General features: G+C 32.0%; 3 protein-coding genes across 3 annotated transcripts; all 3 read left to right on the top strand.

The window, feature by feature from the left end:
* Positions 1-9536: 9536 nt before the first annotated feature.
* On the top strand, positions 9537-18488 carry LOC111373866. The gene is made up of 9 exons (XM_022996452.1): positions 9537-10771; positions 10980-11059; positions 12082-12426; positions 12581-12723; positions 12881-12889; positions 13512-13575; positions 16038-16159; positions 16310-16380; positions 17814-18488. The coding sequence occupies exons 1-9, from the start codon at positions 9679-9681 to the stop codon at positions 17993-17995; spliced, it is 2109 nt and encodes a 702-aa protein (XP_022852220.1). The 5' UTR covers positions 9537-9678; the 3' UTR covers positions 17996-18488.
* On the top strand, positions 12055-13121 carry LOC111373871 (transcription factor TGA2.2-like). Its single transcript, XM_022996462.1, has 2 exons — positions 12055-12321; positions 12581-13121. The coding sequence occupies exons 1-2, from the start codon at positions 12124-12126 to the stop codon at positions 12725-12727; spliced, it is 345 nt and encodes a 114-aa protein (XP_022852230.1). The 5' UTR covers positions 12055-12123; the 3' UTR covers positions 12728-13121.
* Positions 18489-19686: 1198 nt separating the features above from the next.
* Positions 19687-20790, top strand: LOC111373870 (metacaspase-1-like). Its single transcript, XM_022996461.1, has one exon. The coding sequence runs from the start codon at positions 19890-19892 to the stop codon at positions 20478-20480; it is 591 nt and encodes a 196-aa protein (XP_022852229.1). The 5' UTR covers positions 19687-19889; the 3' UTR covers positions 20481-20790.
* Positions 20791-21303: the final 513 nt, after the last annotated feature.

Raw genomic sequence — 21303 nt, 5'->3', positions numbered from 1 at the left:
GAAACATATAGAAAAAGAGAATATAGTAATAGAAACAGGAAGTATGGATGATTAATTTAGTAAGAATATATTACCAAAAATATTAGAAGAGGAGGAAAAATTTAGAGAAAAATTATTAGGAAAATTAAAAGTAGAAGAAAAAGAAGATAAGCGGAGAATTAGATTTATTAATAGAAAATTTTGATCAATTAAGCCTAACTGATATAAGTGAATACCAAGTTTTAATGAATACTGGATGAGAACCTAATCCAGCAGAAACCTCTAAACAAGAATTGCATGATACAGATGAAAGTTATGCATCTATATATAATAGACCATATAGACAATTTTATGATAAAGTAAGAGACAGACAACCACCTAAAAGAAATAAATATAAAGATAGATTTGAATTAAATGATAATTATGATAAACCAATTAATTATCGAGGAACAAAACTAAATTTAGACTGTAAAATAGATACTAAAAAAGCCTTATTAACTTGGGCAGATTCAATGATATTATTCTTTTTATATAACAAAGATAACACATAGGAAAATACTGAAAGAAGAATATATTTCTTAATAACATCATTTAAAGGAGATGTTAGAAATTGGTGGGAAGGAATAAACAATAATACAAAAATATTAATAAAAAAAAATGTACAAACAGAAATAATCAAGTCAGATAGACATGGTATAGAAAAATTAATAGAATATATTTCAGATGAATTTTTAGGAGAAAACTGTATAAGAAATGATGAAGGAGAATCAATAAGAGAAAAAAATAATGCTAGAATAAAATTAATAAATTTAACAATATGTGATATGTATAAAATTAAATAATATACTTGTGAATTTAAAAATTACTATTATGTTCAATTTTATAGTAATGAAAATCAAGAAGTATATCAAGACATGTATTATAATAAGTTACCAGGTTCATGGTGAATATATTTTAAAATAGAATTTGAAAAATATGTTAGAGATAATATTGGAATACCTAGAACTTTAAGTAAAGAATAAAATTTTTATTTGAAATACTTGTATATATATGTCAACAAAGACAATTAATGAAAAAAATCATGAAAATTAACTAAAATATGTTATGAAAATATGGAAACCATTGTGCAATGGGGATGTAATCCTGGAAAAAGAATTAATAAAATAAAATATAAAAATAAAATGTTTAAAAAATTTAGAAATTTTAATAAAAAAAAATATAAAACCTAGGAGAAAGTATTACAAAAGAAAAAATAACTCATATAAATAACAGAAAAATAAAAGCCAATGTAAATGTTGAAATTGTGGAGAAATTTGTCATATAAGCTCTGATTGTGATAAAAAGAAAGTTAGAATATTACAAAAAGAATATTTAGAAATAAAAGATGAATTAAATGAAATATCATATATTGAAGAATGCTATGATCAAGAAGTACATATAATTGAAATAGAGGATGAATCATGATCTGAATAGAGAAATTAAAGAAATAGAAAGTAATAACATAAATATACAAGAATATGAAAGAATAGAAGGATATGGATTAAAAGTCACTTTTGATAATAACAAGTTTAGAAAATTGTAAAAATTATCGCTAGACTTAAAAATAGGAAAATGGGAAGTCTTTGATAGAATTTGGAAAAGAGAAAAAATAGCAATAAATGAATATCACAAAATAGAAAAAATCATGGATGTAAGGACAACTTATGGGTAATATAAATTAAATCTTTTAACAAAAAATACAGTGGAAAAACTATTAACAAAGATCAGTAAAAAATAAAGTGAAAAAAATTCAATATATTTATTTAGCAGGAATATAAATAATATTTAAATCACTATTTAGCGAATGGATAGATTCACCTTAATTATAACTTTACATAATAGAAGAATAATAAACTTAAAAGATAGTCATTTAGGAACAATAGAAGGAAATTTAGTATATTAAAAAATTATTTTTACATGTTATCCAAAATATTGTGTATCACTAAAATATAGAAATTTTAATGAAATGTTAGGACTACATTTTAAACTTCATAGGGATGATATCATGCAATCAGGTGATCAAATTATGACTATAGAATATAGAGCTTTATATACATTTACTAATTCTAATTATGAGAATATTTATTCCAATAAACCATATATTGAAATTAATAAAGAATGTAAAGATATTAGTAAAATAATAGAGCCAAATAAACAAATAAGTTTAATTCCAGAGTAATATGAATTTAGTATAACAAAAAATAAACCGGAAATAACAGAATTAAATGAAGGAAAATGTTCTAATAATATCATATTTAAGGATGAAAAATTAATTAAAAGATCAAAAAGTTTTAAAATACCTAATAAAAACCAATTAGAAGAGATCAACAAAATAAAAGAAGTAAAACTGTATATGAATGTTGGAAACATGAAAATAGAAGGAGAATATTATAATGGAAGAGAAAATATAAATGGAGCAAATATATTAATAGATACAGGAGCTAGTGAATGTCATACAACTTCAATTAGAAATAAAGGCCTAATAACTCATATAACAGATTTAGAAGTTAATGTACCAATAAAAATAGGAGGAATAGATCTTTTAGTATCATGTTACATAGATAAAAGTATGGATATAAATCACCATATACTTTTAGGAATGAGTTTTCTAAATGGATTAGAAGATTATAGTATAAAAAGAGAAGGACTATATATTGTTCATAATGGACAAACTACATTATGTAAAAAGAATTAGATGAATAATCAGATAAATTTTTCATTAGCTGTGTATATACAAATTACTATTGTAAAAACAAATATAATAACTTGTGCTTTAATAGATACAGGAAGTGATATAACAATATTTAAAAGTTTTCTAATAAAATCATGCAATAATAATAGTAATATAAAAATAATTAGAGTTACATGAGAAAGTACTCAAATAATTAATAGTGCTGACAAAGTTAATATAATTTTTGGAAGCAAACAAGTAACAATAAATAAAATTTATAAATACGATAAATTAGAATGTGATATATTATTAGGAAATGACTTTATACAACAAATTCAATATTATAAATAAAATAATTATACGATAATGCTACAAACACCTTGTGGACACTTATTAAAAATTCCTAGAGAATTTAAACCTTATAAAGTTTAGCCAGCCCAGCGTGGTAATAAATGGGAGAAAAAATCAATTATTTATAATGAAATAAAAAATAAAAGAATAATATATAAAAAGGTTCTAAAAACAGGAATATAAATGAATATAGAAAAAATCATTGAACAACTAGAAAAGGTTTTTGGAGAAATCCATTATTATTTTGGAAACCACATCACCCAAAAACCAAAATAGAATTAACAAAAAATGTTATAATTAGAGTTAGACCAATGATGTATACTATAGAAAATACATAAGAATTTAAAAATCAGATAAAAGAATTGTTAAAATAAAAACTTATTAGACCTAGTAATTGACCTCATAATAGTCCAGTCTTTATAGTTATAAAATATTTTGAACAAGTTAGAGGAAAAGTTAGGATGGTCATAAATTATAAAGAATTAAACAAATATACTAAATTTGATGGTTACTTTCTACCAAATAAAGAAGTATTAATAAATCTTGCAAGAGGAAAACAATATTATTCTAAATTTGATTGTAAATTAGGATTTTGGCAAATAAAAATGGAAGAAGATAGCATACAATATACTGCATTTAGCACACCTCAAGGAAAATATGAATGATTAGTTATGTCATTTGGTCTAAAAAATGCACCACAAATATATCAAAGGAAAATGGATAATATATTTGAAAAGTTTAATGAATTTCTAATAGTTTATATATATGATATGTTAATATGTTCTAATAGTAAAGAAGAGCATGGAAATCATTTAATCCAATTTATTAACGAATGTAAAAAAGAAAGAATTGTCCTATCTAAAAAGAAATTTATAATAGAAAAATAAGAGATAGACTTTTTTGGATTATCAATAGATAAAAGAGGGATAAAATTACATACTCATATATCCAAAAAGATAAAAAAAAAATTCCAGATAAATTAGAATCTAAAGAACAAATACAAAAATTCTTAAGATGCTTAAACTATGCAAAATGATTTATTGAAAATCTTTTTAAGAAAAGACATAAAATCCAAGTTTTACTTAGAAAACAAATACTAAAGGATGGAATGAAGAACATACAGAAATAGTTAAATCATTAAAAAAAGAATGCAAAAATTTACCAAAATTAAAATTATCAGATGAAAAAGATAATCTAATTGTTAATATTGATACTTCAGATAAATATTGGACAGCAATATTAAAAACAGATCTAAATGAAATTTGTAGATACTCAAATGGAACATTTAACCAAGCAGAAATAAATTATACTACTCATGAGAAAGAATTACTAGCAATTATTAGAGGAATAAAAAAGTTCTCATTATTTTTATTGTCTAAAAAATTTATTGTTGAAACTGATAATTCTCAAGTTGCAAGATTAGTAGGGAATAAATTGCCATTAGACCCTCAATACAGAAGGCTCCATAGATAACAAACTTATTTAGCATTTTATAATTTCGATATAATCTATATTAAAGGAGTTAATAATTTTCTTACAAATTTTCTCAGCAGAAACATAGAATTTGCTGATGGATAAAGCTAAGGGCATAGAATTATACCAATCTATCATACATATACAAAAAATGACATACTTTTTTAAAGAAGAATTCAAAGATATTAACTCTGGAGCAACCCAGATATCAGAGATGCTCAACTCAAATATAAAAATATTGTTGAATATCACTACTGAGCATAAAAAATATGCCATAGAACTCAAAAATCAAGTTGATGCTATTGCAACACAACTAAAAGATATATTGTATGAGACAGATATACTAAGAGCTCAGAAATGAGTTTTTCAAATCAATACCAAAACAGGGACAGCTGAAAGCAGCAGTGAACCCATACGTGACAATATACCAACTGATAATAAAGGATATTCCATTTCTATATCATCAACCAAGAAAGTTATGATACATGGAGATACTAAAACAATCAACATCATAGACCAAGAAGATAAAATCCCTTTATATCCAAAAGAAGAAAAATATGTCGAAATAGTCAAAATTGTTTATGAAATAAAAATAAGTGATTCATATTTTATTTTTCCGGGAAATAATGTTTATTCCAAAATAACAGCCATGGAAGGAGGAGACCCTTCATTTATAAAAATTATGACATATTATAGATTTGATATATTCAGGAAAAGATTTTATTGAAATTTTGAAGTTTGATGACATATTTATTAAAGAAGTATCCAGATTTGCCAAGAGAAGGAAAATATAATTGAAATTCTATTCAATCAGTCCAGAATGATGGAGTTGTTTACTATCCAGTTGAACACATAATTTCAATTGGATATGTTGCAGCCAATTTCCAAATTGATGTTACAGAAAATAATAGAAAAATTCCAACAGTGACCAAATCATAGATCAGACAAAGAGTATTTGGAATTAAAGCCATCTACAACATTCCCAAAAAATTGTTTGATAAAAAATTCTCTTACTTGTGTCAATATGAAAATTGGATGTTGGTATCCAATGGAGGATATGCAAAATTAGAAATTTTAAAAGACTATATTACAATATTTGATATACATCAATTTTCAGGATGTCCTACCACTATAAAAGAATCATGCCAGCTAAGGGAGTGCCCCAACTGCATGTGAAGAAATGAAGACAATAATAGAGCACATTTGTCAAAGATGAATGAAGAACAATAATACAACTGCATGTAAAGATATTGAAGATAAATAGTAACAATAGAAAAAGATGCTCTTTGGATAAAAAGTTAAAAGCAACATGTGAAAATGTAGACCCCAATGAAGAAAATAATAAAGGCAAGTGTGCCTTGCCAATGTACTCAATGATCTAATAGAGTCTCATAAACTTGTATAAATAGACACATTGCCATAGAGAATATCATCTTCTCTTGAAATCTTGAGTTGTAAACAATAATTACTCAAAAAACCCATTCCTAATTTGAAAAATCAGTCTTTCTGGAAATCCCTTTGTACAAAATAGAAGTCTTGTATAAATTATGATAGAAATAAAACTTCAATATTTTTTATATGAATATGAGTTTCTAAATCTTATATTCCCATAGATTCTTGATAGATCTGATAAAAAGTTCCTTCTTATTTTAGCAAAAAGAGAGTTTTTCTTTAACAGAAGTCTAGGATTTCATTCTTTAGAAATTAATACAGTGAGAGCAAGTAGTTGAAACAGTAACAATTCCATGAAGGCAGGAGGCCTTGAAGGAAATAGTTTAAGATTCGGAACTCGAAGGTCACTCGATTCTAAGAATACAAGTCCAAATCAAACCTAAAGTAAAACTATTAAACTTTTGCTAAAATTAGAATGAATATTTTTAAGATCTTAAAAAATTGTAGGGATTAATTGCATGATTTGATGATCATTTGAATAAATTCCAGGATATACAATTAAATGATTGGATAATTTATTAGAAAGAATGATAGAAGTAATAAAAAATATGTCATCTCAATTAGAAAATATGGATGCATTTTCTGAAGAATATAATATATTAAATAATAATTGTGAACAATATGTTGCAGATTATTTCAATTTATTAGATCATAGAATGAAATTATATTCAAATTTCAAAATAGGGTAAATATAAGATAAAATGTTTAAAAGATTATGATGTATATTGCAATATAGAAAGAATATTTTCATTGAGGGTAATATAGACCTTTCAATAAAAAGGAATAGTGATAGGTCAAATAGAAAAATCTTCCGATGATCAATTGCATGATGGTTTGTGTTAGTAACAATGTTCTGAAAACCGTAAAGCGTGGCTAAACATGGAGGCGAAACTTCTAACTTAACGAGCGTAAGTAAACCTAGGCATAAAAAAGTCTTCTTATTTTTTAGTATCATTTTAAAAATTTATTTAATAATTAAAATAATACACATCAAATTATAAAATGCTATATTTACTTAATAATTCATACCATTAGTCAATTATACAATTTTCAAGGTTTCAAAATGCAAGTTCAATCAGACAAATCATACTTAATAAATTTATAGGAACTCCATACTTGCTTTCGACGTTTTCAACAAAATAATAAATCTCAAGATCAAAATTAAATAACGTAGATAATATCATAGTTTAAATTTTATTTAACTCTTTATCAGATAAAGTCACTTTTAACTTTTATACTGATAAAGTTTTTAATAACTTGAAATTAAAGTCAAATCGAAATTTTTTTTTAAAGAATAAAATAATAATAACCTAAAGTCAAACAAAAGATTTTTTTTTTTTTTTAAGACATAAGAGAGGAAGAAAAAAAAAATAAAAAAAATTAGAAGCCATTCTGATTTTTGAAATACTTTTTGATTTACCTGATGTTTTAAATTGATCCCCTAAATATTTGTAGTTGTGAAATTAACCCATCATTAAATTACCCCTCTTGTAGTTACTCGTGTCCTAAACCTTATAGATACAATTCCAATACAAATACCGTAGTTTCAGACGTATCAATCATTCTTGTTATCTTCTGGTTCTATTGACCAATCTGTATTCATGTCAAAGGCACAAGATTTAGTAATTTAAAATTTCAGCCATATACTTATCTTCCACTAAATGATGGAGAAATAGACTTGAAAAAATTAACTACCATTAAAATGTATGATTATTCTATTTTTTTTTTCTCTCTATAGTTGGGCACTTAAAATACAGTGGCCTATTGAGTTACATGATGAGTGGGTGAATTTTCAGATCAATAATACTAAAAATAAAGGTTAAACAGACCAATCGATTGACCTTTTAACTCAACTTCTACAATTATTTTGTCTGATCAATGCTTTCTAATTAATTGATTACATCTGACCAATAAAGCAAAATGGAAACAAAAGAAACATGAAACTCTGTGAATAATCGATTAACACATACTTTTCACTTAATAACATTTTGAGTTTACGGGACCTACATATGGGATCCTATCGATTTTTTACAACACAATAATTTCAACATAGACTAACGACTTCTAATTTGAGTTTATTCATACTTTAACGTCGAGAAATGAAAGACTTCGCTCTTAGCGGGTAGGACACTTCCATTCTTGCTTTCTAGCCCTACAAAACGGTCAAGTCTTCATCCTTACTTTCTCTTAGGAATGAGGGCCATGGTGGGTAGGGTCGAGTGAAAGAAATTGCTAGCATCTTAACTACAAGTTAGATTGAGACTTGAGATTGAACATTCAACCATTTAGAAAAGCACACCATGGTCACCTTTTCGACCCCACCCTGGTTGAAAAGCACCCTTTTCCCACTTTCCTTTTCATGTGGCCAAAAGTCTATTTGTGCCTCTTTCTTATTCTTCTAGAATCTCACGAGATGCAAGTGTTGCATTAACGTGTCTTAATTCACATTCTACTTTAACATTAAGAATGAAGGGAGATTCCCATATTGATCAATTTAAATATTTACGTTGCTCCCTTCGTTCGTTTTGGATGTGAAGTTGTGCATAGAACATTCAACAAGTATTAGCTATATCCGAAGTCGTATCTTTCACTGTTCGTATCATTTTCTTCAACTATGTTTAATTTTAATGTACTAAATAGTTGGGTATGCCAAGTTAGAACTCTTAATTCGAGTTACTATCTACTTGATGAAGAATGAATATTTTTGTGAATATTATGAATCATATAATATTTCTGTAACGATAATATTATTTTTGTGGATGATTATTAATTTGGATCTTATGTAAAAATAAATAATTGGTTTGACTTCGATCATTAATTAAAACATGAATGTTATACTAGCAAGGGATAATTTGTTTAATTTTGACTCAATCATGAGTAGTCAGCAGTACTTGCACCTCAAGGAATTGTTTGGATAGAGAGTTTATTTTAAAAATTCATCTTATGTAAATCATTATGTAATTCCATAATGTACCAGCAGCATTATTCTCATTTTATAACAGTTTGCTAATATTCAGAAGCGGAGCGAGGGAAAGACAATTATTATTATTATTATTACATATAAAAAATTAAATGGATTTGGGCACCCTTGAACTTATATTTCTACCTCTGCTAGCATCCCTTCAAGTTAGAAACCCTTGCATGTCTAGTTTTGACGCTTTCTTCTTTCTCAAGTATAACATTTATCTAAAGATACGATTAGCCAAGTAAGTATAGATAAAAATTTTTAATCGTGTCTACTCGATAATCAACTACATCAATCCGACCATTCAATTCCTTTGATCCTATTATTGATTCAACAAGGGGATGCCAAAGTTGAACATTTCTAATTTTATAAATTATTATTCATTTAGTAGTAATTACTAGGAAAGCAAATTTTCATTTACTTTGAAAAAGGTTCACAATAAAAGATACTAATTTGCAACTCTTATAAATAGAAGGACCAAAACGAAATAATTATTGGATCCATCAAACAGAGTGGCAATTTCGGTATTAATCCAATAGATGAGGGGCAAATATAAAAATGGCAAATCCTTTAAAACAAGTCCAAGGCCTTCTGCGGCCGGTCGCCAGTGGTATCAAACTTTTAATCCTTCTCAGACACCGTTAAACTCCTCGTGGCCTCCGCTCTCTTCCTCTCTCACAAGCGCACGCACTAAATCTTCCATTGAATCTGTTTTGTGAATTTGGGAGGGTTTGGTTTTATATATGTAATGCGTCAGAAGAAATCAGAAGTTCAGATCGGAACAGAAAGCAGTGGCATCTCTTCCGATTTCAACCCTATCCCACTGCCCCCTTCTTCCCTTACACAAAAACATCCACATCTTTTCCAAAATTTTCACCCAAATACTCACCATCCTTCAAATTCGTCGTCTTACGTGAATAATAGTACCCTTCAGATCCTTATCAATGATGAAAATCGACTGAAGGGTCAAAATGATCGGTTTCCCCTCAAACCCTCACCTTTGAAGAGACCTAATGTTCAACAAATTTCAAGTTCGCTTACCAAGACTCCGACTTTGTCAAATGCCCTTCACAGATATGGGATATCTGGACCACACCCACCTTCGAAATTTAATCTTCTTTACACGAGGTCTCAGAAATTCTTGACCCACTTCCACCACCATGTTCGTTACCTACGCGGTCGTATGCGCCTCCATCTCCGCCTCATACTACTCCTCAGTCTTCCCTTCTTTTACTTCCTTGTCTCCCACCCTTCCAGCTCCTTTATTCTTGATTTCCTCTCCGCCTTTGCCTTCTCTGCTGCGCTCTTGTTTTCGCTCAATTTGGCCATTCCAAGACTCCCCACGATATGGTTGTGCCTTGCCAGGTCGTTGCCAGTTAAAATTCGTGCTAAAAAACAAGTGAACTGGCCACAATTACCGGTGTTATGGTCAATTGGGTCTTCACTCAAGGCGGATAAGAAGGCAATTTCAGGGTCTTATGTACAGGCATTCAACAACGGGGATGTGTATGAGGGCGAATATCATAAGGGGAAGTGTAGTGGGAGTGGGGTGTATTACTATTACATGAGTGGGAGATATGAAGGAGATTGGGTGGATGGTAAGTATGATGGATATGGAGTTGAGACATGGGCGAGGGGTAGCCGGTATAGAGGGCAGTACAGACAAGGGCTTAGGCATGGCTTTGGGGTGTACAGGTTTTATACAGGAGATGTCTATGCTGGGGAGTGGTCTAGTGGGCAGAGCCATGGGTGTGGTATTCATACTTGTGAAGATGGGAGCCGTTATGTGGGGGAATTTAAGTGGGGCGTTAAACATGGTCTTGGACACTACCATTACAGGTAATCTTGGTGATGCATATTTGCATTCTGCCTATTTTAAGCGTTTCTCATTGTTTATACGATGTATGCATATTGTCATTTGATGTATTACTATATAAAATGGTAGGCTTTATTTAATAGTTGATCCCTAAACATTTCATGTCAATAAATCAAGTCTTCTGTAGGTAGTAAAGTTTGAGTTTGTCGTTATTGTTCAATATTTTTGCATAGACTTCAAGTTGTATGTATTTGTGATCTGTCATGTCTGGCGTGTTTTGTTCAGACAAGATGATGCTTATGATTTAGATCATGTTCACATCTTTAGCTTTCATCCTTCTCTTGCAAAAATTTTGAAAAATTATTAAAACTTGTTTTCATCGTTAAATTACGAAATACTAAGTTCTGTTTTGTTGTTTAGTAATACCTGTTTAATCATGCCCTTTGTGTCACTTGAATTAATATTCCAGTGTTTCAAATCCTTTTATGCCCCCCACCCGGGCCCCTTCTCCAACCGCTTGGAGTTAAGTTTGTTGCTTCCCCATTAACTATGTGTACGTGCATGTCATAATCAAATATTTTGTCCTGTGTTGTTACCTAAATAGGAAAGGATGGGAAAGAAAAGATTGAATTGGAAAAAAAAAAAAAATAATAATAAAAGAATGAAGGTTTAGTGTTGATTCCGTGTCCTTTGCTATATTTGTATGCAAGTTACAAAGATTAATTAGGAACTAACCTTCTATTGAAAAGATACATAGGAATTTACTGTTACTGGAAAGGCACTCATTGTTCTTTTTCTTTAGCTTACAAATTTTCCTCTTGTTGAAGAGGAACATATATTTGATGATTTAGTTTGCTACTTTTTCCTTCACTTTGCTATGAACCAGACAAAGTATCCCACCTACTCTTTCCCTTTTTTGCTTTCAAATCCCAGGTGAACTGGAAGTGATTAACATCAAGATCACATTCCCTAGAATTTTTTTTTTCCCCTCTTTCAGTGAAAGTAGATTTTTGGCTGACGTTTGTTGGAAGATTTCAAAATTTCATGTATTGAAGAGCATTGCTTTTTGAGCGCAGTCACTCCATTCAGTTTAAAGCAATAAGGTCAAAGAGGGATAGCTATTGGATTCTCTGTTGTTTTCGTGACCGTACACTACTTGAATTAATTCTCCTGTCCTAATTGAGCGTGCAACTGTGCACATTTTATTTTATTCCGGAAGAGTGAATTTTCTTGGTTCATATCTTTTTGCTTGTTTGTTTTGTTTTTTATGGTTTAAGTGCCAACCTTTTGTAGGTGTTCTATTAGTCTTTAAAACTTTGACCTACCTGGTTGCAGCTTCTTCTAAATCAGTTAGAGCCCTTGACCGAGCAACAGTTAATGTCAATAAACAACTTACAACAGTCATCTCAACAGGCTGAAGACGCCTTGTCACAGGGAATGGAAGCATTGCAGCAGTCTTTGGCCGAAACATTGGCCGCCTCACTCGGCCCATCAACAGGAAATGTTGCCAACTACATGGGTCAAATGGCAATGGCTATGGGAAAGTTGGGAACTCTGGAAGGCTTCATTCGTCAGGTTATCTTTTTGCTCTTTGTACCTTTTGTTTTCTGTTATCAATCCTATCCCCTAGCCAGCACCCGTCTCTTTGTTCATTTTATTTCTGCATATCCCAAGAAGAAGGTAACTGAACAGGAACAAGACTGTGTAGAGCATAATAGAGATCATATGGGGCTCATCGGTCATATTGACATGTAAATGTGAGAAATTGTGTTGAAGTATAATTCCATCTGTGTATGATTTGATTAATGATGACGAGGCGTTACTTGTATTGCAGGCTGACAATTTGCGGCAACAGACTTTGCAACGAATGCATAGTATATTGACAACTCGGCAATCAGCTCGTGCTCTACTTGCCATCAACGATTACTTCTCTCGGCTTCGAGCACTTAGCTCTCTTTGGCTTGCTCGTCCCCGTGAGTAACATCTCCCCGTTAATGCAACTTGGTTTGTATGTTTGTTGACAATGTAAAATTCGGAGGCAGCCAGGGGTCACCAGACGGTTTCTGTGAATTCTTCCCATCATCGTCATCATTCCTGCAGCTTCATCTCATGTTGTATAATTTTTCATTTTCAGTTACTTGAAGTAATTGATTTACAACCAATGTTAATATATTTAGAAAAGGAAAAAAAGGGTCAGATCGATAAATATAGTTAGCTTAGAACATTGTGTTTAAGCGCCACATTTTCTGAAGTAGCAAGAAAGACTTCACAAAATATGAACGACGATTGATTACAATTGATTTGGATGATGTAGCGTCTTTTCACAAATTTTAGTGAGATTCGGATGGTGAATCATGGAAAGCTACCCTTTTTAATCTCGTATGGTTTTATTAATGAATAATACTATCTAGTTTCAATGGATTAAACTTCTCTTTTGAGTAATGCGATATGTTGAATTAAAATGTGACAAGTTTCGAGTTCCATTTAATCATATTTAATTAAGCCTATTGAAACAATGTCCGATTTTCGTGTCATTTTCCCATTTCCTTGGTGTTTATAGTTTTTATTTTAAAAAGACAATGAACTTCCAATTTGTGTCAAATTAGTTATGGTACTTTTTTTTTTTTTTAATAGCATAAATGATTATTGAAATTACAAAATTTCATCTGCAAGGATAGATGAGAGGCTCAAGCTATTTCTTGCTTCAAAGCAATTCATCTTCAGAATCCGAGTCAATCCATGAGCTAATTTTGCCTATGTAACAGTCGAATCCATCAGTTAAGTAGTTACTTTGATAGATATACAGCAGCAAACTGGAAACGTTTTCCCGTTAATATCCACAGTTCACAAATCTCGACTTTGAGAAATAAATAAATTTGTCTTTCGACATTACATGAATAAGAAAAGTATATGCCGTCTAGACTTTGCATAAAGTGCAATGGATTTGAAAGAGAAAAATAAATCACTCGGCAAATGAAACAATCATTAATTAAGATAAATGGAATGAAAGGATGTTAAACGGGCTGAGCAGCTCTTCGGCTTGGCCGCTCAGCTCGTTAAAGCTCGGCTCATGGGCGGCTCGTACGAGCCTAGCAAGGGTGGGATCCAATGAGTAAGGTTCGGCTCGTCGAGCTCTCGAGCGGCTTGTGGACAAAAGCCCACGAGCCAAAAGTTCAAGAGCTCGGGTTGTGGGCTCGTAAAAAATGTGATGAAAAAGTTAGAAAATTTTCCAAAAAAAAAAAAAAAAAAGGGAGCTCAAACAAGGGCTTAGTTAAATTTAGTGAAGTGCTAATTTGTTTCCTGAGAATATTAATACTCTATCCTCAAAAATGGCAATTAATAACAAGCTTGTTACCTCCAAGTAGCAGCTACAGATCTATTAAACTAGGAAAAATGATTTTAATGATGTGGACCACATTTTCAATAAATTATTTGTTTTCTTCTCTTCACCATTTCTGAACCAAACCCAATGCAGCTAAAGACTTATTTGGGCTGGCCATATGATTATTCTTTTTCATGTTCTTTTCATTTGCATCCCTTCATATGATTTTGGTTATACCTTTTCTTCTAGGTTTACCACTGTCAATTTCCATAAATGAGATATGCAAATTCAAACTTAAAGCAGGTTCTTGGTGTAGCCTTTACAGAATTTGAAATCTTTCGAGTCTCTAGTCGTTCTCATTATCATTATAAACTAGAGTCACAATCTTCACGTATACATCCTCAATAACATTAATATACTTGGTTTTAACTCCTTTTCTAAAACCCACCATGTACATCCGTATATACTCCGATCATTTGATTTTTCTAACTTGGTTTTAACTCCTTTTCTAAGACCCACCATGTACATCCGTATGTACCCTTATCATTTGATTTTTCTAAATCAGTGATACCATATTAAGATCTTTCTTTACTTCCCTTTATTACTCCATCGGTTTTAATGGTTTTTGTAGTTGATTTTTCAAACTTAAAACCGATTTTGTATCTGTAACCATCAATTGTTAGTTATTTTCTTTATCACTATCTCCTTAAAAATATTGTCGTATGATTTATTAGCTTAATGCTACAATAATTTTCTCAATTCTTAGTATTTCTTAGTTTTATAAATGGGGTTTAGTAATTTTTTTTCCCTTCCTCTCACCACGTATCTTTCTTTGTTGATGTGATTTGTTAAATGACTTTGTCAACCAAGATATGCATACTTCTTACAGACACTTCTAAATTCCAATAGGAATACCTCTAGCTCCAAAGACCGGCAAGCTTCCAACTTTTTCGGGTTTTTTTGAAAGGAAATCTCTACTTTTCCCAGTGATAGTAGCCTCTTTCTATTTGAATAATTGTCCCCTTTTCATTCAACAATATCACAAAGAAGCACATATTCATTCTCTTAAATGTTATTATCCATTTCTAAAACTCGAAAGTCCTTGTCCTAATGCGCTCGACACTTAGCTCTTGTTTGATGTGGATTAAATTTTTTTTAATAGAATTGATAAACGTTGACAAAATGTGTGGTTGAAAAGTTGTGGATCCCATAAAATGTGTGGTTAAAATTAAGAGAAAATTGCAGCTATGGTAGCAAACCTTTCATTTAGTAGTAGACTTGATTCAAACATTTTATTTGTGCTATTCACGATACTGAACCTTTCAAAAATTCACACCCTAATCCAAATGGTAAACTTCCAAATATTTTGACTAACTTTTAAAAGGATAACATAGTAAATTTAGATTTTCTTACAAAAAACAAAATTATAAGAATTATATCAAAAAACAAAACCCCAACCACCGACCTCTTTCTTCCCCACCTCTTGAAAATCATCCATCGCCAGTACCAATGCCTTCTTTCTTTGCTTTTCAACTTCCATTTTTACCTCATCTTTTGCTGCTATTGCCACCCTTTCAACTTTCCCATTCTTGTCGGTCACAAATCAAAGTGCCCAACAACCACCATTTTCGTCGACGGCCTACTACAACCCCACCATCCTCCATTGCCAACACCTAGTCAAACCCAAGATCAATATCCCTAATTTGCATTCCAAAAAAAAAATAATAATAATAATAATTAATAAAAAAAATATAAACGTTCGCTTTCATTTATTCTCTCTAGCCGTCGCCTGCACTCACCCTTTATCTCCACCAATTGAAGGGTGCATTTCCCTTTTACTTCAACCATGGAAGTCTCAAAAAACCATAAACCTCATACCTTCCATTCTCTTGTTTGCTACAAAAAAGTAAGAAAAAATACAAGAAACCAAGGCATAATATATCAACAGTTGGACTCGCCCATGCAATAGAAAGGGTCCCTAGAATCAGAATTGACTCGGTATAACTCTGAGATGGAGAAGGTGCAGAGCGAGTTGATTAAGATGAGTGAGAGGGTTGTGCATTTGGAACTGGAAAGGAGTGTTGTGTCTGTGTTTGTTGCTTTGCAGTTGGATGAATAGGTTGAGGGAAAAACCAAGGGTTGGACAGCCATATAAAGGATTTTTTGAATGAGAAATTGAGTGTAGTGGAGTAAGAAATAGAAAAATTATAGGTTGAATATAGTTCCATGGAATGCCTTTAGGGTGACGGTTCTGTTGCCATTGTTGAGGGTTGGTGGTGGTTGCGACGATGATGGCCGGTCACTGCCGCTGGGTAGGGTGGTTTTGGAGTAAGGGAGTTGGATGGGGTCGGGGAAGAAGAAAAAGGGTGGTTGGGCTTTTGTTTTTCTTTTTTTGATATAATTATTATAATTTTGTTTTTTGTAATAAATTGTAAATTTACTATGTTACCCTTTTAAAAGTTAGTTAAAATATTTGAAAGTTTACTATTTGGGTTAACTATCGGTCAAATGGATGTTTTCCACCCATTTGGATTTCAGGTGTGAATTTTTGAAAAGTTTGGTAAAAGGTTTGGGTCAAGTCTACTACTAAATGAAAGGCTTGGTACCGTGGTTGCAATTTCCCTAAAATTAATTGTTGATTTTAATTATAAATTTTTATGGACTTTTCATCCACACCAAATAGGGGCTTAATGGTTTGTGCTCCTTGACCTTAGATAATTTATATGGATTATACTCTCTGTCTGTAGGAAAGCATTTATAAAATTTGTCTTATGCTTTCTATTTTATCTCCTTGACACCTTTTTAGGCTTCCTTTTGATCCCGATCTTTTGCTGCCTCTCATAATATGTTGTTTGCCCCTCGAGAAATTGTTACTCCACCGTGTCTAAGCAGTAGGCCTTTCCTCTTTAGTTTTTCCTAACATCTCCTTCACTGGTTCTGTATAAAATAAGTAATCTTGTTCCACACTGTTTGGAGTATCGTCTGAGTTTCAAGCAGCTTCTCTAAAGACCTTACCCTTAAACAAGCTTAGCTCATTATCCTCTAGTCTCAATGATTTCATCTTATGTCCCTTCATACTCTCTTCCATCTGTGATTGTTACTTAAACCAAAAGCCAAGCCAAAATTACGTATTGAGAGGTAAATCTCTCTACTGAGATGACCTTGCAAGTTGCAATCATTTTAAGTTTTACTTTTGAAAAAAAAAAAAAAATGTTTGTCAAGTGCTCATCCTCCTCTCATTAAAAAGATGTCAACTACGATTAGATCTTATGCCAACGAAAAGTTAGATCAACACTGGTATCATTTTTATCCCAAGCCTTGCAATCGAGTTGATTTATTTATTCTATTACTCGAAAAAAATTTGTTTGTCAAGTGCTCATCCTCCTTTCATTAAAAAGATGTCAATTGCGATTAGATCTTATGCCAAGGAAAGTTTAGATCCCCCCCCAAGTTGCATCTTAAAGCCATCTCCGTAATCTTCTCTTTCATGCATTTAGGACTTTGTTTTGAGATTGGAATGGAATTGTTGGCACAGTTCTTCGTACAACAAATATTACATCAATATGCTTTACAATGATTGACTCATTACTTGATGCATATATTTTGCCTGTAATTTTTACAAATTCGCTAGTAGTATATGTTTACATTGCATTTTAAGTTTTTAAATTCTGTTGATAGAAACTGATATCTTTGTTATTTTAATGACAACTATCTAGATCCATGACAGCCGTGGAAAGATTGCTCTAAATGGGCTTTGTGATGAGTTCTTTGTTTAATTATCAGGAAGCAAGACGAGCAGCAGAGAAAGCTTATGATGTGGCGAAGGTGGATGAAAGAGTGAACAGGGCTGTAGCAGCGGCTAACAGGGCAGCTCATGCAGCTAGAGTAGCAGCAGTGAATGCTGTCCAAAAGCAAATGCATAATTGAAGAGACGAGATTCCAATTTTCCTGGTAAATGAATCTGCAACTAACTAAATAGTCAGTTCAAAAATGGACTTCAGCACAAAATATCGTTGCAGGAGGTTCAACTGGTAGTGATATTCATGGGTCATCTTATTGTTTTGACCTCTATTCTTACTTTGTTCTTTCGAAATACAATTTAGTTTCTTGGTGGAAGCTGAATTTTGAATCAGCTCATGTTCTTTGCTGACATGATCGTGTCGACCAGGTTAGAGAGAGAGAGAGAGAGGTCTCTATGTTGCTTGTGTTTTTCATTTTGTTTTTGTAAAGTTGAGGTGGGTATAAAATGAAAGGCTGGTGCCCAGGGAAACCCCTAATTTATCCGGCCTTGTATGTGAATAACTGCTACGATATTCAATAGAAATGTAATATTCTCAAGTATAGAATGTATAGTTATTAATTTTCCTCTTTTCCTTGGACTGAAGTTCAAGAATGTAGTCTTCCATTGCATGACAGTGAATCAGTGATATATCCAATTGGACCACGTCCCCTTGCATTTAAGTGAATCTATCATACATCACCTTATGTTATCTAGACTGGTGTTAGTGGGGCTAGGTAAGATTATTCAGAATCGTCTCATGAGAGTAATGCTATTCATGTAGAGTCTAGATGATCATCGGTGTATTTGGCAACACTGTCTTGTTGTTCTAGGAAGCTTGAAAGTACCTTTAATATATTGGACAATGTGGCAGTATTCTTGCTATTATATAGATCAATGATCATTTAGATTCGAGGTGAATAATATTATTTCTTTTACCCATTTGAGGACATAGGTTATCCTGATGTTGATTGGTCAGGCCATTAGCCGAAGGTTGCTTAACCGTGGCTTGGCATGGCTCAAGAATATTTGTGGGCAAGTCCTATATGTTGGCTGTCTAGTCGACAAGACAGTGCTTTACACCTCTACACCGGATTTGTATTGAACATTATTTTTGAGCTTTACATGTTGGTTTATTTCTTCTAAGCAGAGAACGAATTCAGTTTGACCCTGGTGTACAAGTTGCTTCTGTAGTAAAAAACAGATAATTATTTTTTGATTTTAAAATTCATTTGTAACATAAATGTCTCTCGTCTTATATTTCCATTAAGCTCTGTAGTGGTTTAGATAAGTAAACAAAAGTTGGAGCATATGGAATGTGGGTGTATTGATTATCACTTAGCAATATATATTATAATAAACAAATGGAAACCTGGTTTCTTATAGAAAATGGGACACAGTCGGGTGACTAGCTGCTTATATAAGTTATGGCTCAAATTCACACCTAGCTAACTAAAGAAAACAAATTTACCACCAATCAAACTGGAGGCATAAAACGTGAAATGGCGAATGATCAATATTACCCCTTTTATTTTGACCAAATTATGTGAACATGTCTATTTGACTCCTATTTTTTTATTTTTATTTTTTATTTTTTATTTTTGTTTGGATAGTCTATGAGGACAGCAACCACCAATAAATGAAAGGTTAGGATAATGATGTCAAAAAATAAAGATTAAAGGTAAAAGTGAAGAAAGGGTAAAAGTTGGGGACAGCAGTTGCAATTTTCCTAAAAATAAAACCCGATTTCAAACACGCGCAAAGATATTATAATTAAAACGTTGAAAACGCGTTTGCTTTCAACATTGTCCGCCAGCGACACTATTTAACGGAAGTGAACCAATCGTACATTGTTGTATCCGCGGAAAGCCTAATGAAATACCACTACTACCCATCTACTTATTGATATTGTCCTACACGTCCTACTCTTCAACAAGTCTCCTTCGCTGTCCCTCCCTCTCACCTGCTCCTGTAATCCCCGATCAAAACCCAAGGTCCCGTTCTTCCGTCACAATTTAATTAACATCCCAAATCCACCACATCATGTTCATGCTAGTAAATTGCTCCAATTGCCGGACCCCATTACAGCTGCCACCGGGCGCCAGATCCATCCGCTGCGCCATCTGCCAAGCCGTCACCCAAATAGCTGACGCGCGTAATGCGCCGCCTCCCTCCCATTCTCACGCTACTCCGCCACCTCCTGGTCCTCCTGCTCCGCCTTCTCCTTACAGCCACGCGCCACCGGGACCCCTGCCCAACGCCCACGGCCAGAAAAAGGCAGTGATCGTCGGCATATCATATAGGTACTCTCGCCACGAACTCAAGGGATGCTTAAATGACGCCAAGTGCATGAAATATCTCTTAATGAACAAGTTTCAGTTTCCAGAAGCGTCAATTATTATGCTCACTGGTAAATCGAATGCATTTTACTTTAAATTTCGTTTTTCAATGTTTCATTTTCGTATCTTAAAAAGCAAAAGGTATATAGATGCAATTCACCTTTCTTGTTTTCTCAAGATCAACACCCCAAATTCCACCCACCCACACACAAAAAAAGCAAAGGAAAGGAAAGGAAAGGAAAGGAAGAAAGAAAAAAAAAAAAAAAAGGAACAGGGACGAGGTCACAGTGTTTAGCTGCATTGTTCCAATTGCAAGGGGAATGAGATAAGAATGAAGGTGTTGTTCAAGAGTATGAATGGTTTAAACATCCTATATTCAGCAACAAACTGAGTTTATCATTCATATCCATATTTAATTCTATGGTTACTACACCTTCTTCTTCATTTATTTATTTATTTTATTTTATTTTATTTTTTTATGAGTTAAACTTAATAATAGCATTTTGCTAGACTTTCTGTATTGGTTTTTTTCATTTGTGAACTCAAGCATCCATAGTCCAGACAAATTTTTTGATTCTAAGTTGACCTCAATCTATTGAAAAATAGTTCTGCACAAGACCAATTTATCCGAGACTTTCAACTAGGGTAGCGTGTCCATATCAGATTCCGACACTCCTATGACACTTTAGTACGATCATTTTTCCTTTTTTATTAGACATATTATATATTTTTAACTTTTAAGTTATTAATAAATAACAAATAGATGCTTATATTTAAAAGATATTAACAAGAAAAATTAATAACAAGCATAAAACTAAATTTATACTATATAAATGAAGAATTTTAAAGAATTTAATCAGACGTGTCAACGATGTGTCATGTCAGTACTTTTTTGAAAAATTGTGTGTCGAAGTATCTGAGACATGCCCGTGTCCGTGTCCGTGTCAGTGCATCATAGGAGGAAACAATGATAAGAAGAGTGAAATCTCAGGTTCTATCATGAGAACTGTTCCTTTCCTAGCTGCCTAAATGGTGAATAATTGGACTCAGTAGGGCAGTAGGAAGGGTAGTGATTCATGAGATTTTGTACCTTATGAAGTTATAATATTTAAATCTGA

This window comes from Olea europaea, unplaced genomic scaffold (assembly GCF_002742605.1).
Source record: "Olea europaea var. sylvestris unplaced genomic scaffold, O_europaea_v1 scaffold1170, whole genome shotgun sequence".
Classification (NCBI taxonomy): Eukaryota; Viridiplantae; Streptophyta; class Magnoliopsida; order Lamiales; family Oleaceae; genus Olea; species Olea europaea.
The sequence above is the reverse complement of the archived record's forward strand: the minus strand, read 5'-3'. Positions and strand labels throughout refer to the sequence as shown.

What these genes read in the sequence shown, in the direction of transcription:
- LOC111373866 (XM_022996452.1), top strand. Translation starts at nt 9,679, where the DNA reads ATGCGTCAGAAGAAATCAGAAGTTCAGATCGGAACAGAAAGCAGTGGC. An exon ending in TGGACACTACCATTACAGGT is followed by an intron (nt 10,772 to 10,979) that starts AATCTTGGTGAT and finishes ATTTTTGCATAG; the next exon opens with ACTTCAAGTTGTATGTATTT. An exon ending in TGGCCGGTCACTGCCGCTGG is followed by an intron (nt 16,381 to 17,813) that starts GTAGGGTGGTTT and finishes AAAGATTGCTCT; the next exon opens with AAATGGGCTTTGTGATGAGT.
- LOC111373870 (XM_022996461.1), top strand. Translation starts at nt 19,890, where the DNA reads ATGTTCATGCTAGTAAATTGCTCCAATTGCCGGACCCCATTACAGCTG.
- LOC111373871 (XM_022996462.1), top strand. Translation starts at nt 12,124, where the DNA reads ATGTCAATAAACAACTTACAACAGTCATCTCAACAGGCTGAAGACGCC. An exon ending in TGGAAGGCTTCATTCGTCAG is followed by an intron (nt 12,322 to 12,580) that starts GTTATCTTTTTG and finishes CTTGTATTGCAG; the next exon opens with GCTGACAATTTGCGGCAACA.